This window comes from Chaetodon auriga, chromosome 9 (genome assembly GCF_051107435.1).
Source record: "Chaetodon auriga isolate fChaAug3 chromosome 9, fChaAug3.hap1, whole genome shotgun sequence".
NCBI classification, from domain to species: Eukaryota; Metazoa; Chordata; class Actinopteri; order Chaetodontiformes; family Chaetodontidae; genus Chaetodon; species Chaetodon auriga.
The window spans coordinates 6,907,901-6,925,431 of NC_135082.1; the positions used below are offsets into that span (position 1 = coordinate 6,907,901).

Genomic DNA, 17,531 nt, shown 5'->3' on the forward strand with positions numbered 1-17,531 from the left:
TATACCTTAACCATAACCTCTAACACGCTTTATATATTACCATTGCGATGATTGAAAGTTCATATAGACCAGATATAATGATTACATAATTTAGCCATGGAGTATGAAATATAACGATTGCTTTTAAAAATATCTTTTTTATTTCCACCTCATGACGCCTTTGTACCATAAAAAATGACCATTATTTATGTGACAGCCATTTAAGACAGTGTCTGAAAGAAAAATCAGTCGCCAGAGAAACGAGGTGTCACGATCCTTTATCTCCTTAGACGTTTGATTACAGTACGTCGTCAACCAGTTGGTTGATGTTTTTTTCCGCTGCATTCACCGCAACGTTCAAACAAACCACCCCTCTCCATTCGGACGGTCTTGGCTCTTAAAACAAGCATACCGTCCATGGTTAACACGAGCGCTGATTGGCTGACACCCTTTCGCGTTCAGCGAGATTGTCAGTCAGCTGGAGCGGAGCTCGAGGAAAATAACAACTTACTTGTTTTTATCTGTCGGGGATTTTGGACCTGACAAATTTAGTCGTTTCGCTTGTAATACTTTTAATTCGTCATTGCAAATCATCATACATACATTCTTTTACACAGAGGAAAGCGAGAATGCAGTGTTGTTACCGCACACCTTTTTTTAAACGATAGGTAAGTAAGCTAACATTAGCTGATGTTGAATTGGTTACTTAGCAAGCAAGCTAGTTCGCTAGCTGGCGTTATTATAGTTGGCTTAGTGGCCAAACCGTAGAGCAGTACGAGATTATTAGCTGGCTGTTAGTTGCATCGCATGTGTTTTTGGTTGTAAAGCAGCAGGTAACAGTAACAGATATCGGCTTCTTACTTTAGTTAGCCCGGTTGGTTAGCAACAGTCACTAAGCTAACGTTACCCTTCCACCTATTTGTCTCCAAGGTGACGGTGGATGTTGCTAGATCCATCCCATCACCCCGGGTCTCTCGCCGTCTGCTTTCCGGGCGACTGTCAGCTTCTGTCGCCTGTTCCAAGACAAGCCTGGTGCCCTGTTCTGTTGTCTGGAGTATCGTGTTGTGGATGACTAAGCTGACGGGGCTCCGTGCCTTTGGCCGCCGGGCGGGCCGATGCTAGGAGCGTGGAAAACGTAGCGGTGCGGGTCGGTGAGGAGATGTCAGAGCGGGAATGCCTCGTCCTGGAGACTGTGTTGTAGTCGAGGGTATACACCAGTCTACACAGTATACCTCCCTTTCTGACTTGGCGTATAGACTAGCGGACCAACTTTTCAGCCTAACTAGTAGTGACACATATATGGATGGTGGGGTCGCAGTATGCCCACCCCCTCAACTACCATTACACCACCGGCTGGAGGGAGTAGCAGTACCGGAGGAGAAGAGGGGCCCATGTCTGCCACCTCCACCTCTTCTATCGGCTCCTCTTTCCGGTTCGTCCCGGCTTTCTGTCTGGGCGTGGTGGCAGCAGTAGCGTTTCAGCTGGCCTGGGGAGGCCTGACTCTCACCTCTTTCTTCTTGAAGTTGTTCATCTATGTGTCATTCGCCCTATTGTGTTTCCTGGCTGGGAGCTTCGTTCTGCTAGTCAGGAAGAGTCCTCTCAAAATCAGCTGCTTTGACAGGAACAGGAGGCAGTCTGCTGTGCAGCTGGAGTTCTTCAACAAGCTCATGGTAAGATGCTGGTATCCATAAACTCATCACTCACATATAGTACACCTTTGGCACCACACACATTCTCCATCTGCCCCATGATAATATACAAGCATTACTCCATGGATTATAGTCAACTGCTGGAATTCTATGATGGAGAGAAAAGCTGCGAAATTCTCCTGTTATTTAATGGCACCACTGTCACATCTAACCTCAACTCCAACAGACTGGAGCTCATGTTGAACAGGCAGTTTGATATATTTTCAATTTTTGCACCTGTCTTTTGGTCCTTTCTACTGCTCTCCTGTCAATTATTTCCCAACCCTCCCCATCGTTCTCCCCTCTCTCATCTTGTTCCCTGCCCAAGGAGCCTCACTGTGTTGATCTATAATAGATGAGGCAGAGTCATGCTGCTGGATTTAGACGTACTTAAACACGCAGACAACCATGTGCACACGCATATATTGTAGGGTGATTTTATTCTTCAAGGAAAGTGATTGTGTCATCGCAACCTGCTGGTGATTTGCCTTAACAGGCCGCCCCAGTCCAGCAGCTGCCTTTCAGCAGTGTTTGTGTGCTGCTGTGTGCTGATGACTTATTGATGTTGACAGTGGAGGAAGATTGTCACAAGCATTTGTCTGGTTGACATGTTATATGAGCCACGACAGATTGGGGCTGCAGAATTTCAGGCTTGTTAGACACACAGCTCAAAATTTTCTCTACTTTCTCTTCCTGTTGTTGGCCAATATTTCCTGATTTTGTGCTGTCATCCCCGTCTGTGAAGTGCAGAGATGTGATCTGATACTCATGTTGTTTTTCAGGCCCGTTTTTTGGTGCCAGTTCAGGAGTCAAGCCAGAGCAGGAGGGTGGTGGTGTCACACAATGTGGATAAAGCTCTGAAGGAAGGTAATGCATTTTGTAAGGTATTTTATGACCCCCTGTATCTCCATTTGGAAGCTGTTTATGTGTGAGACATTTTGTTCAGCACTACAGGCTCCAGAGTGTTTTGTTAGAGATGGCTGTAAACACTGAACCATTAAAACAGAAGAAAAACACATACATCTCTTCTACTTGGGGTGCACAGGACACTTCAGCCAGCAGTTTTTACCGTTACTGCCGAGTGGGTTTTTGTTGTTTTTGTTCATTACAGAGGAAGTATGAAGAACAAAGTGCTCCAGCAAGTCACAAGTCTTTATTTGGATCAATGGATCCCAGTGGAATATGCCTTACAATAATATGATGAGATTGCAAGGTATTTTTGTGCCCAAATGCTTCTGGCATTAGCATGTGAGATAAACAATATGATATAGCAAACTCCTACTGCTTTTCTAAAAATCCCCCTTTAAATTATGGTATTACTCATCACTAAAGAGCTCCCAATTTAGAGAATGTTTTCTCTTTATTTTAAAAGTTCAAACTGGGAGTCTCTGTTTTAATGGGTGTCCTGGCTGACCTGGCTTGACTTGACTCTTCGTGAAATGTTTCTGACACTATTGGGAAAACAGGCAACTTCTGTTTTTGAGAAAACTGCTGACTGAAGGAGCTTTGTTTCTGTCAGACACCATAACCTGTCCGTGATCCCTCCCACTCATAGAGGATTACAGCAATAGAACGTCCTGGTTATAACGTCTCTCTCTCTCTCTCACTCACTCTCACACACACACACACACACACACACACACACAAATATACATATATCCTTGTGAACACTAATTGACCAACATTAATCATTCGCAACTAAATGCCTCTGAACCCTCAAACAGGCCTTTAAAGTTGTGAGGACTGGCCAAAATGTCCTCACTTTCCAAAAATGTCCTCACTCTGTTGGTTAAGAACAAGTACAAATACGCACACACACACAAGCACACACACACACACACACACACACACACACACACACAGAGGCACAGTCAGTGGAACAGTATGTCTGGCTGCCAAGCAACAGATGGCCCCAGGATTTACACTGACTGTGTGTATTTGCACATGCTCCCGTGTGTGTTTTGAAAAGGTTCTTTTGGTCGTGTGGTATGAGTTTATGATGACATTAGTAGGTCTGCAATTAAGACCTGCTGTGCCAGTTATTTTGATTTACAGTGTTTCTGTTGCTGATTTGCTCCATTCTTGGATTTAAATCAAGCACTCATTATGACCTTATTTGAATTGTTGTAAAGAGTAGTGTTATGGATTACTTTCCTATGTTTTTGTCGTATTTTAAAGGGGACACCAATTTTTCGCTGCGGCCACAAAGTGGGCTGCAATGTAATCCTTCCGTGTGTTTATGCACCGTCGTGAATGCCCACTGAAAGTGCTTGTTTTTGCCACTGACAGGCTCAGATTATTGTAAGTGTCTGACAACATAACGGAAGGCAGGCTGAAAGAGAGACCTTTTTGTTAAAAGGTTAAAGGTTAAGTCTCACCAGCTCTGGTTTGGTTCAAACAAACCCTTAATTCACCTGATTGGGAGAGGAGTGAGAGAGCGTGAACATCAGACAAACAGTGGCAGAAACCATCTTTTCACATTTAACTCAGAGATTATTTTCACTGGATGTTATGACTGGGAGACTTAAAGATGTCAGGCTTCAACATACTTCCCTGGTTAAAAAAATACAATTACCGGATAACGGAAACCCTGTTCTCAGTCAGCACTGATGAAGTGAAGGTAGCCGTGATGTAGCTTTCGACTGTGAGAGCTGTCCAGCAGCTGTTTTTCAATGTGTTCAGTCACAGTAGCTCTTAATGGCATCAGGTATTTAGGCCTGAGGTACCGAACTAGCTCTTTGAATCCCTCGCCCTATACCACACTGATTGACTGCATACGGATCTTAATCATACACAATCCAACACCAACTCAGTGATGGCCTCAGATAGGAGCGTGCCACACTGTGTATGTGTGTGTGCGTGCATGTGTGTGTGTATGTGCAAACTATAGATTATAGCGATTATAGACCGATGTGTAAGTGGTCAAAATATTCTTGGTGGTTAAGCAGTTAACAGTTAACCATTGACATCCCAAATGAACAAGGAAAAAAGAAGTGCTCGATATTGGATCTCATTTAATTTTAAAATGATTAGGACTGAAAATGGAAAAATTTTCCTATCTAACCTTCTTTTTCCTGAACCACTGATCCTTTCCAGGCGCATGGTGGCTTGAGGCTGCACACATTTGATAGGTCAGCAGTCTGTCACAGGACTAACTCATACAGGCAGACAAATGCCTTCTCATCTACAGACAGTAGAGTCACCAATTCACCCAACCTGCCTGTGCTACAGACCTGCACTATGAGAGGAGGGAGAAAATGTGTGCAGATAAATGGAAATGTGTAGAACCCTTTTTTATGGGGAAACAAAATTGCATCTACCTTCCAAAGCTGACTGTGTATATATACACAGTGATGGTCTTAGCACTGATTGGATTCATTAAAACTGCCTAGACTTGCTGTAACCTTCGTGTCATGTGTGATAACACTGTGTGCTCTTCAGTTATCTTTGTAAAGAGTAAAGATATTAAAATCCCTTGAAGCGCATAGAGATGAAAGGCTAGAGGGTGTTTCCTGTCAATGATAAGAAAGATTGATTTGATTCACGTTTTATGAATTTTCACGTTAGTTATGAGTCAAGAAGGAGAAGAACCATGCTCTTAACTTCAAAGCAAATCTGAATTAGTAACATCAGTATGCAAGATATTACAGCATTAATGTTCCTTAAAATTTCACTGTTGACTTTCCTCTTTAATGCACAAGCAGTGCTGTTTAGTCTACTTTAAGCAGTTGTTTATGATACTCTAGTTGCAGTCTCTTTTTGCTGCTGTAAATACAGTAAAATATGATATAAGATATAAATAACACCCGTTTCCAGCCGTGGAAAGCTACAACATATTAAGAAATGTTCAGATTTTGTTTGTAAGTTTCAAGGTCACCACAATTCAGATTCAGTAAACTGTATTGAGCTAAGCAACTAAGTTACAAACTACTTTAAGGTATATAGATGACTTAACTATACTACTAATTCTAATAGTAAAAATATGCAAAAGTGTATGTGCCAAAGTCAAATGCAGATGTGCAAATGGTAAGTAAAAGAGCAATAATTAAAGAGTAAAGCTAAAAATACAGTGACCACTTCTTTGTGTGTGATCCTTTAATATGAAGCAGTGTACTAACTCCCTCTCATCAGATTATTTTCAGCGCTGTAAAGAAATAAGAGCAAATAGTATTTAACAAGAAGATAGACAAATATTACAGAACAAGTTTTTTTTTTTTTTTTTCCAATTTTGTGTTGCATGACTCAGCTTTGTCTTATTTACTCCACTGATAATCATCTTGTGGCCTCTTGAAAGGATCACATCACCCCCAGGTGGGAAACAGCTTATCTACAGTATGTGTTTAATACTGTGTAAACAGAAACTTTACAGTGTCGCCTGTTCTGCACCTGTTGTTTTCTCCAGGTGCTCTGGTCTGATGAAATTCAGGTCAGGTGAATTGGTGACTCTAAATTACCAGTAGTCACCATGTGAATGTGAGTGTGAGATGCTGTTTGTCCATCTGTCTTTATGTGTCTCTGTTCATGGTGTACTCCTTATCCTGGGATAGGATCCAGCCACTGTGACCCTGCACATGATGAGTGCATATAGAAAATGGATGGATGTCGCTTCCTCCACCTTTCAAATGCTGCACCAGTGTGGTTTTGGGGAAATGAAACATAGTACAGTGCACACAGTGTGTAGTTCAGAGGGGCTGGGAGGTTAGACCATTCACAATGAAACAGACCCTCTTATTGTTCAGAAAGCTTGAAGTCTCAGCAGCCATTTGATGACAGAGGGCTTGTATTAGTGCACAAAATGGATTGAAATTGTAACATAGATAAGTCTTTAGCTTTCAAAAATCTCCTCTTGCTTGATGCAGCTAAAAATGATGTTTCTCTCTCTCTCTCTCTCTCTCTCTCTCTCTCTCTCTCTCTCTCTCTCTCTCTCTCTCTCTCTCTCTGCCTGCCTTTCCCCAGTATTTGACTATGCCTACAGAGACTACATCCTGTCCTGGTACATCCCTCTGAGTCGTGATGAGGGCCAGTTGTACTCCATGCTGTCGGAGGACTGGTGGCAGATGATTGGCCAGTTAAGATCGAGGCTTGCTGACATTGACCTTGTCAATGTGGTGTGTTATGACACCATCCGAATCCTCCACACACACTTCACTGATCTCAAGGCTGCGTCTGCAAGGTACACAAACACACGCACACACTCACTTATAATTGTAAATAGTTAAATTCACATTTGCTTCGCTAATGCTTGTGTGTCCCAATGTGTTCATCAACCGTATATAATGAAAGCCAGTAAAAGAAGATGTTCACTTCTGAGTACAGTTTCCGTTTTACGGTGTTCTGACACTGATGTTTAATAGAAATTATGTTTCAGCTTTGAAAGATTTCCCCTCCCATCAGTGTCCATAACCAGTACCATCATTTTATGCGCACAGATGGGGTGAAATTATGGCAATTCATCACAGCTTAGATGACATTAAAATCCTCCTCAGTCACTTCCTTCGTCTCCATGCAGCACCTGCCAGCTGCACGTACAGACAGAGGGATGGTTCACATATCATGTGCTTTCATCCTCCTGGCAAGTCAGGCGAGACGTATGATTTGATCACACTACTGAGATGTCTGGCCTACCTTGTCTTCAGTAGTTTGAGAACAATGGAGCAGCAGTGTGTCTTGTTTAGTCAAGTTTTGGAAGCAAACCCGGTGAGATGTGGCACAGATGAAGTATGAATAACGATGGCAGTGTTAGCTTTGCCAGTGAAGTTCTTCTATCTCCTATAATATCATCTGACATCTAGCTCTGCCGGAATAACAATTCAAATTCACCCTGTCTCGTTCTGTTTATATCTCACCCTTAATCTGCGTCTCTTTTGTGTGTGTCCAGACCAGAGGAGTGTGCTCGGCCTTTTCCTCTCCATCCCTGTTTGGTCAGTCCGGACTCAGAGCTGGCCTTCCTCCGCTGTGTAGCCAGAATACTGCTGCTATGTCTGCTGCCACAAAAGGATGCCAAGTCACACACACTACGCTGCTGCCTCACAGAAGTCATCACTACTAAAGGTACTGTGTGTGCGTGCATGTATGTGTGTGTGTGTGTGTGTGTGTGTTAATACACCTTTTTCGTGGCAGATATTTTTATGTGACAGCAGGAGAAGCACAGGTGTAATTATTGACATTAACAAAGGCTGCATTTCCCTTAGACGCTCGACCAGGTGTTGCACCTGCAAGGACAAATGATAATGTCTGCAGTGAAAAAGGTCCATTGTTACCATTTAATGGCTGACAATGACAGATGTAAAACTACATATAGATAACATCATAATGCTTGCAGTGTCTTCAGCTATTTTGCAATAAAGTTAGACATTCTCATTAGAAACCACTCTGAAAAATATGTCTGATACCTATGACTTTTATTAGATTTTCAATAACACAAATGTCTGAATGTCTGTTTGCTGTTTTTTGTGTGTGTCTGTCCTTTCCTCCTGTATAGTACCAATATTGAGTCAGCTAAGTCAGCAGTGGCTCTGTTTCATTGACACATCCCAATAAGCCAGGACAATACCAGAAGTGGAAAACCTGAATTGGATGCAACTGTCTTTATTAGTGTTATTCATTATTCTGGTGCTTTTCCTGCTGTAGTTTGGTAATAGAGTAAATCAGCGGTCTTCGTGGCAGTGTTTGTGTATGACATTATATGGGAGTAAAAATCCATCATCCATTATCTTGATATCTAGCTGAGAATCTGTCCATAGAACTGCATTTCCTACAAATTTAGCCCTTTGAATGCTTAAACAGCCACTTTTTTGAATTATTAAATTCTGTATACAGTCAATTTACTGCACATCATATTATCCCCTTGCTATTCTACAGTATTCATTACAACAAAAGTCATTTTCCTTTGTCCAGACAAAATCCAGTAAGTCTGTCCTCTTGACCCCCCCAAAAGTGTTAGAATGACATTTCCAGTGTCAGTGAAGATTTGGACTTGGTGTGAATGAAGTCACTTTCACTGCTTTTGGTTTTGGTGGGTTAAAAAAAAAAGATGCCTTGTGTTGTACCAGTGATAAACAAACCCTTGTAGGTGCTCTCACCTTGACTTGTGCCCAACCTTGTTGCTAACCCCAACCAGTCCTCTTCTGAGATGCTTAACCTTACCCCAACCTCACCTTCACCCCAACCAGTTATCTCTGTCATGCCTAACCCTAACCTAAGCCTCGACCCCAAATGGAGAGGGAGGATGCTAAAGGAAACAGCTTTTGAACAGGAGGGGAAGACTATTTGATGGGGTAAGGGCTTTGGCACAAGACAGACTGGTATAGCAATGATCTGAGAGAACTGTGAGGTGGGAGTGTAAGCGGTCTTTGGGTATTGTGGAGATGGATTCATCTCAGTTCAGTGGCATGTGGATCCATTTCTCTGTGCTATACCTAACAGGTTAAGCCTGAAAGGTAACAGCATTTCATAGAAGTCGTCAGTGATTCAGACTCAAGGAACAGCATTTACTCGCCTTCCCTGTTTATACAAACAGTACCTTTTATATATTTGTGTCTGTGTGCTCCAGTGTTGAAGCCTTTGGTAGAAGTGCTGAGCGATCCAGACTCCATAAACAGGATGCTGTTGTCTCAGCTGGAGCAGAGGGAGCAGCAGGCTGAGCAGCAGAAGAAAGCCTACACCTACGCTGCCTCCTATGAAGACTTCATCAAACTAATATCAACTTCTGCTGATGTCAATTTCCTCAAACAACTCAGGCATGACACGAACGGCACACACACACACTCACTCACTCACCGACCGCTTTGTTAAACTGAGACTACCCTGCACTTGCATAGACTTCCTTTAATGAACCACACTATACATGTAGATTTATATACTGTATATATATATATATATAGAGAGAGAGAGAGAGAGAGAGATTTGCATAGATACACACATACACACACGTTAACTAGACAGTATTAACCACTAGTCTATTTGCTGCTGTGGAGTTACCATGGGAACAGACATATCTAAATGTGGGGTAGGCATGTTACAGCTGTATTGTCTTGTTAGTCTGAGAAATGATGGCTCAACACTGACTTGTTGCTTATGCACTTGATCATTTCTGTAAACATCTTAGTCACCTCCATGTTTGCACACTGCACTATATGTTGTACTTGCTTTAGTATAACTTTGCATGTCAAATGTTTCCATTGTGTCATGTCATCCTGTATTCACATCTTATTTACTTCATCCTAAGACAGCCTGTTTTGCATTTTATTGACTGATTCCAACTGAACTGATTGAAACTGAACATGTGTCTGTCTCTTTGTAGGTATCAGATAGTGGTAGAGATTATTCATGCCACCACCATCAGCAGCCTGCCTCAGCTCAAGAAGCAGAAAGGTACAGAGACACTACAGCTTATCCATTTGACAGAAAGGCGCAAAAGTGATTCATCAAAACAGTGTGGAAACTTAAGCATTGTGGTGTTGGCCAGAACAATTAAAAATCCCTTGCAATTAAACAGTTTAGCTGATCTGCTGTTTATACGTGAGAAAACCAGTTGTTCTACAACTCTGATTCCACACATTGTTTTTCAACCACTGCTTTCACTTTCTCTTAGAGCGAAAAGGTAAAGAGTCCGCAGCCATGAAGGCAGACCTGCTCAGGGCCAGAGATATGAAACGATACATCAATCAGCTGACTGTTGCAAAGAAACAATGTGAGAAACGGATCCGCCTACTTGGTGGACCAAATTATGAGAATAATGAGGAAGGAGGGGCTGAAGACAGCGACGAGCCTCAGAGTCAGAAGGTAAGACTCGTTTGATGTGGACTGTGATGTAGCTGGTGGGATCTTTGATCGAAAAGAAGCTTTTGTCAAGTTTCCATATGATTAAAAATCCCAACACTGTATTTGAGGGATTCTTTAGAATATTATGTCTGATGTTGAAAGTTTTGATTATAAACTTCTTGTCTGGTGTTGTGTGATTTGGATTAAAGCGTGCTCCACATGGCTGATGTTTTGTCATTCTGTCTCTCTCCTCCGTCAAATCCAGATTCTGCAGTTTGATGACATCATGTGTAATCCAGGGTACAGGGAGCATTTCAGAGTTTACATGGAGAGAGTTGATAAGAGGGCTCTGATAAGCTTCTGGGAACTGGTGGAAACACTGAAAACTGCCAACAAGGTAACGTGTACACACATTCCAGAGGGCTTAGCCTGACACTGCTCATAGTATATGGTATTAGGGGAACAGTGATATGGTAATGAGTGATGATGTTTTCCTGTTGCTGAAACAGTGAGCTGTATGCCGGTGCTGAACTTGGGTTTTGTTGTCACACATTGCAAATATTGCCACTGTTCCTTTCCATCAGAATACACATTGTGTCAGGTGTAATTTGCACCTGTATTGCCAGTGAAATGAAGATATCCCTGTACTTTGACATCAGTTCTATAGTAGAGCACATTAAAGAGGTGGAAAAAGTACACGAGTAACTGGTTATTTGTGCGTGACAGAATGAGGTGCCCCAGATCGTTGGGGAAATCTACCAGAAGTTCTTTGTGGAGAGCAGAGAGATTCCAGTGGAAAAGTTTCTCCTTAAGGAGATCCAGCAGAGCCTGGTGGGGAACAGAGGAACACAGGTCTTTGTTAGACTACAGGAACAGGTAACTGCCACTTTTGCAACTAACTAACTGCAGCTGTAGTGGAGAATGTCTTCCTCAGAAATGTCAAAAGAACTGGGAGCTAGAGTTACAACTATAGTTATTCAGTCTCAAAATGTTCTGCGGAGACAATAAAGCATCTCTGTTACTGTCGTATATCTTCTAGGTGGCTGAGACGATGAGAGAGCGTTACTACCCCTCTTTCCTGGTTTCTGACCTCTACGACAGGCTGATCAGACGAGACGAGCAGCATAGCCAATCACGGTGTAGCACTGAGGAAAAGGAGGAAGGGGTCAGACATATACAATGTTGTGAAAATTGTTCGTCTTTTAATCATGTGTATGTTTGTTTACCTCTGCTGTTGCTTCTTTTAATAAATCTGTGTTTTTACTCTGCAGTGTCAGGGTCTAGATGCAGGAGAGGAGGGGGGTGATGAAGGCAGTAAAGGAATCAATGAGCAGGCCAGCTACGCTGCTACGAAACTCCGCCAACTGTATGACAAACTGGAGTACAAGCGACAGGCCCTGGGCTCTATCCAGAATGCACCCAAACCAGACAAAAAGGTAACGAAATTCAAGCAAATGAGATAAAATGCACCTCATTCCAAAAATTCACAGGAGGATGGCATAAACTTATTTTTTCTTCATTCCACTGCATGGTACAGCTCGGCTCAACTCAGTTCAGCGTGGTTTTAGCACTGGCTGCTTTTAAAGATTTTGTTCCTCTGCAGCTAGTACCCTTGTGGTGTAGGCTGGATTCTTCAATTATAGTGATGCCGGGTGAAACTGCCATGACATCATCTTCAGCATGACACAAACATACAGGAACAATAGAGGATATCCTTTCTTTTGAACACGCTTTCATAAGCAACCAAACAGGAATATCTACCCTCCGTCAGATGACTATGGTGTGGTTTTGCAGACTGCCATTTCTTGAAATCTGGCTTGAGTAAACATACAAATTGTGGTCGGTGTGCAGGATACTCATGTGCACTTGTATACTTTGTGTTCTTGGATGTCAGTCACATGAAAGAATATCCACAGCACTGATGCCACATGATGATTAGTCATCTGAATGCCATTTCTTTATTTCTATGATTTGCGTACTCATTAAAATCTGTCTCTTGTCCGTGTTTGTAGATTGTGAGCAAACTAAAGGAAGAGATAGGAGCCATGGAGAGAGAACACAGTGAACTCCAGCAACATATCACCAGGACTGACTGGTGGTGTGAAAACCTGGGCCACTGGAGGGCCACTATTACCACTGCCGAGGTAATGTGTCTTTGTTTTACATTAAAATCCATTTTCCTTGATCACAAACAATAAACACCTGATTCTAATTCTAACGCTGAAGAAACAAGCTAGCCATAAATTTCCCAGCATTGTGTGACCTGCTGATTTGTATGATTTAATGACGAAATTAAGTACACCACACGTGTAAACACACAGCTATCACAGTAAGTCAGTATAAGTTGTGAAAAAAGTAACAGATGAGCAGACAAATGTACATTTAATACCACTGACCTTTAACCTCTCTACACCTGATGTTGCAGGCATTATATAGATATGCATTCATGGTTGTTGTCAGATCTGGTATATGAAGCTAATGTGAATATGTAGTCATTTGTGTGTGAAATTATGTGTGTGTTCCAGGCTACAGAGGAGGGTGGTGAGACAGTAGCTTGTTACAGCGTGTGTGTTAGCCTGGTAGAAGCAGAGGAGATGGCGAACAGTCGCTGGAGCGTGCAGAGGAAACTCACCGAATTCCAGATGCTGCACCGCAAACTTACTGAGGTAACGCCAAACCCCAAACCCATGTGGATAATAATCCTTTCTGAACATCAGTAAGCAGTTCTCACTGTGTGTTATTGGAGAAATATCTAACTGTTAGCCTTGCTGTTCTAATGCTTCACCCCCTCCTCCACATGAGAGCAAATTGTATTTCACTGCAGCGATGAGGAAGAAACTCCATATGCAGCACTGCAGCAGAAAGACTTTTTTTTTTTAAACAAAGAAATGTTACAGTCTCTGTAGATTTGATGGTGAATTTATTGCAGATTGCGCATCATACAAACCAGTGAGAGGAGTCTGTTTGCAGCTTTTATAGCCTACATTTACTACACAAAACCATTTATCTAGAATGAAGGAAAAAACATGGAAATCTACTGCAAAATACTTCAGTTTGTGGGCTGTGTCTCTCATGCCTGTGAAATCACAGTTCAATCTCTGTGTGTCTGTCCTTTTCAGTGTTTTCCATCACTGAAGAAACTCCAGTTACCATCACTCAGTAAACTCCCCTTCAAATCCATCGACCAGAAATTCTTAGACAAGAGCAAAACTCAGCTCAATGCCTTTCTCCAGGTAAACATACAAATATGCACGTTATGTTACACTTGGCGGATATCACTGCTAACTTGACAGGAGGATAATATCAGTGCCTTTTCCACAGTCTGTTAGTCTTAAAAGTGCTTCTCTTTATACTTGCAAGTAAGCTGTGTTCATTTGAACATAAAGACACACAAGTTTGGAAACACTGGAGCAGATATTCAGGGAAGAATAAATGGTTGAAATTAGAATAATGGATAATTGGTTGAAATTGCTATAAGTAACGGACATGTTTTTGAAAAGATATTGAAATAGGTCTCACAAAAAGGCTGGAACAAGCTCACACTGCCTCTTTCTAATTTATGATGCCAGCTAAGTAATATTGATGACAACTTTAGCTGTGTGTGTGTCTGTGTGTGTGTAGCGTCTGCTGACAGATGAGCGATTGTGCCAGTCAGAGGCTCTCTACGCGTTCCTCAGCCCGTCCCCAGAACATCTCAAGGTAATTCACATCTCGTATTTGCATTTCAAATAAGATAAGACTACTTATGTGTTATTGTCATGTGTCATGCAAACATGCATCATATAGAAAAACCTTTCTTCTGTCCCAGAGCTACCACATAAGGTGTGTTGTCATGTTATCTATTAAAATAAACACCTAACTGAGTGCTAATGAGTCACAACAAGTATAAACCAATAGAGATATTTTATTGTGTGGGTACACTGGTGTGTTGTAGACACTATATTGTATAGTGATGATATCTTTTTGATGTTTGAAGGTGATGTCAATCCAGAAGAAATCGTCTTTCTCTCTGGCCTCCTTCCTGGAGAGGCTTCCTGGAGATTTCTTCTCCCACACTGAGGTACACATTCATTCATGACTTGTAAAGCAACAGTAAACTGTGGACTGTCTCAGCACTGGAGCTAATACTCATCTGGATCTTGTGTGTTGTGTGTGACTGCTGTTCACAGGAGGAAGCTGATGATGACAGTGACTTGTCAGACTACGGTGATGAGGCGGACGGGAGGAGAGATGCCCTGGCTGAGCCCTGCTTCATGCTCATAGGAGAGATCTTTGAACTCAGAGGAAGTGAGTCATACACTGTTGACTTTCTGATCGCTGTTGCATTGTCCATTTTAAAACATGAGGGCACATCTTTGTTGTTTGTGGTTTAAGTGGTTAGCGAGGTCCTGACTTTTTGGGACCAAAGTCTGAATTCTGACTGCTTCTGGGTGAATTTATTTAATCATTTTCCTTCTCTCACTGCCTGCCTGCCTGCCTATCTGTCCGTCTGTCTGTCTGTCTGTCTGTCTGTCTGTCTGTCTGTCTGTCTCAGTGTTTAAGTGGGTGAGGAAGACTCTAATTGCACTAGTCCAGGTGACATTTGGACGAACTATCAACAAGTAAGTTCTAGCAAGTTCGCAAGTTTTAATGAATAACAATGAACGCGTAATTCATTTGAATCAGTTTGAAGCAGCCTTTGCTCTGCTGCCTGATTGAGTAAGAAGCTAACAGGTGACTTCAGATTTGTTGCTGTGGTAATGTTCCTGCAGGTAACAGCCTGAAAGTTACAGTACATGAGAGACCTCCTGCTGTTGTTTTATTGAGAGATTTGAGATTGGGTCTACGAGAGTAACGTCCTCCCGTCTGCTTTATTTTAGGCAGATCCGGGACACAGTAAACTGGATCTTCTGTGAACAGATGTTGGTGTGTTACATCAGTGTGTTCAGGGACACCTTCTGGCCCAATGGGAAGTTGGCACCACAAGTCAAGGTCCGAACTGACAGTGAACGCAGTGAAACTAAGGAGCGGGCTCAACAGAAACTACTTGACAATATCCCAGGTAGCAACTGAAACACAAATGTGACCTGTAAATCTTCAGAGTACCTCAAATGTGCATCATCTGACTTCTACCATTTGTTTCAATCTGATTGTCTCTATCAGATGCACTAGCAAATCTAGTTGGCCAGCAGAATGCCCGCTACGGAATCATCAAGATCTTCAATGCCCTGCAGGAGGCTAGTGCCAACAAACATCTCCTCTATGTAAGAATAATACTTATTATATCAAACAGCATCTTTGTCATAAAGAAGAGATTTCATCATATTATTTTGTCTCATTGTCTCTGTTAGGTATTGATGGAAATGCTACTCAAGGAAATGTGCCCTGAACTCAACGCGGAGGTGGACAACATCTGAACACACACACACACACACACATATCACTGACCACACGCAGTCTCTCTGTAGCTGACCAAATCATAAACTGCCAAGCTAAGAGACAGGGAGATGGCCGTCTGGTGAAACTTCCAACAGGAAGCAGCTGTGCTGGTCAGAACTGAGACGCACGCTGACTCTATTGGTTGAACTTTGCTGTGAAATGATGGAAAGGTGGGCTGACACCAGACAGAAAGGGCCTGATGTTTGACTTTGATGTGGTACAGGTCTAAACTTGAACAGGGAGAAACCATATGGAGCGTGACTTCTTCCTGTTTAGGCAGCCGTCTCACTCGACAGATCACATCTCTGACTGAAAGTCCAAATTCACACGAGAACAAATTGTATTTTTGGCATTACGTGACCCACGTCTGCGGTTTCTTTTTCTTTTTTTTAAATTATGTCAGTAGTAGTGAAACAGATCTGTACCACAGCAAACAGAGATGAAATCTTCTGTTCCTGTGTAAATCATGGCTATAGGTTAAAAGACAGGTTAAGAATTTGATTGTTTGGTCACCAGTTTCTAGATCTGATAATCTAAAGACCTCAAGTAAATGCCGCAAAGACAGTCAAAGTTCAGATTATCAGTGTGTGTCAGTGCCCATGGACCTCTGAACATTCCTCCTACACACAACCTGAGCAACAACACTTGTGTTCTGTGATTCTTGTTAAGGCTTATAATTGTGCAATATAATGTCATGTAAGCGTCATTGTGATGATTTTATTTATGATTATTATTGATAGATTTTATTTTTACCAAAAATTGTTTAGAGAACATTTATATAAGCAATAAATTGCAAACAAAAATTTGATGTGGCATTTTGATTTTTCTTAAAATGGTCTTAAAAAAGATTTTACTCAAATGAAACATCCATGAATCTAAAATATGAATATTATTGACACAGCTTGTCAACTGATCAGGTGTCCTGAACCTGAAAACACTGAACAGTACAAAAAGATGTAAAAAGTTAATATGTATTCATCACACAAAAGAAAAAGGCACCATTTCCCCCCTCAAACAACAAAATAGTGTGATTGCAAAACGGTGTAACAGTTTGTTTTTTTTTTTTCCCCAAAGACATGAATGCACCATGTGTTCCCCACAGACTGAGCTGAGACTGCAGGGGAAGTGGGCGCGAGCGCTGCCGTGACGCCTTGGTAATAGACCTACAACACAGCTTAGCCGGGTTTCGTCAAGGTGTAGAGAGTAGGTCAAATAACAGGAAGTGTAGCCCTTGCTTTCAAAATAAGAGCATAAAATGCCTGGAGAAAATTCCATAATCCCCAAAAATGCATTAAGCAATTATAGGCCTGCACCAAATGTATTGATAATTTTCAAATAATGCAACTGAGTGGCTCTCACATCTTGTCCTTGTGACTGTTTATGGTTGTCAATTCCACAAGGTAGGAGATTGTAATAATGTGATTCAAGTATGTCAAAATGTTCAGAAAAGAATCAGAGTCAAAACCAGTTGGAAAGAATAACTCACGTGCTGTCCTGTAGGATAGGAATGACACACCCCACTGTGCCTCTGATTGGCTACCCTGATATTCTCAGCCTAACCCTAACCAGTCATCACTCAAACCAATCGAGGAAAAGTATGGTCATGACAACCTCATGTAGTAGAAAACAAAAGAAACAGTAAACCTTAATGTGTGCCTGAAAGGATATAGAAAGTTACAGAAG

At 41.9% G+C, this 17,531-nt stretch overlaps 1 protein-coding gene across 1 annotated transcript; it reads left to right on the forward strand.

Moving 5' to 3' along the window:
* The first annotated feature begins 433 nt into the window (after window positions 1-433).
* On the forward strand, window positions 434-16,655 carry snx25 (sorting nexin 25). The gene is made up of 22 exons (XM_076739123.1): window positions 434-647; window positions 910-1,649; window positions 2,450-2,534; window positions 6,624-6,840; window positions 7,546-7,718; window positions 9,220-9,406; window positions 9,970-10,040; window positions 10,261-10,451; window positions 10,696-10,827; window positions 11,157-11,306; window positions 11,470-11,595; window positions 11,702-11,866; window positions 12,443-12,574; window positions 12,956-13,096; window positions 13,550-13,663; window positions 14,052-14,129; window positions 14,407-14,490; window positions 14,600-14,717; window positions 14,965-15,031; window positions 15,290-15,471; window positions 15,573-15,673; window positions 15,761-16,655. Exons 2-22 carry the CDS (start codon window positions 1,299-1,301, stop codon window positions 15,824-15,826), a joined length of 2,931 nt encoding a protein of 976 aa, XP_076595238.1. The 5' UTR covers window positions 434-647; window positions 910-1,298; the 3' UTR covers window positions 15,827-16,655.
* Window positions 16,656-17,531: the final 876 nt, after the last annotated feature.

What these genes read in the sequence shown, in the direction of transcription:
- snx25 (XM_076739123.1), top strand. Translation starts at nt 1,299, where the DNA reads ATGCCCACCCCCTCAACTACCATTACACCACCGGCTGGAGGGAGTAGC. An exon ending in CTGAGGAAAAGGAGGAAGGG is followed by an intron (nt 11,596 to 11,701) that starts GTCAGACATATA and finishes TTTACTCTGCAG; the next exon opens with TGTCAGGGTCTAGATGCAGG. An exon ending in CCACTATTACCACTGCCGAG is followed by an intron (nt 12,575 to 12,955) that starts GTAATGTGTCTT and finishes TGTGTGTTCCAG; the next exon opens with GCTACAGAGGAGGGTGGTGA.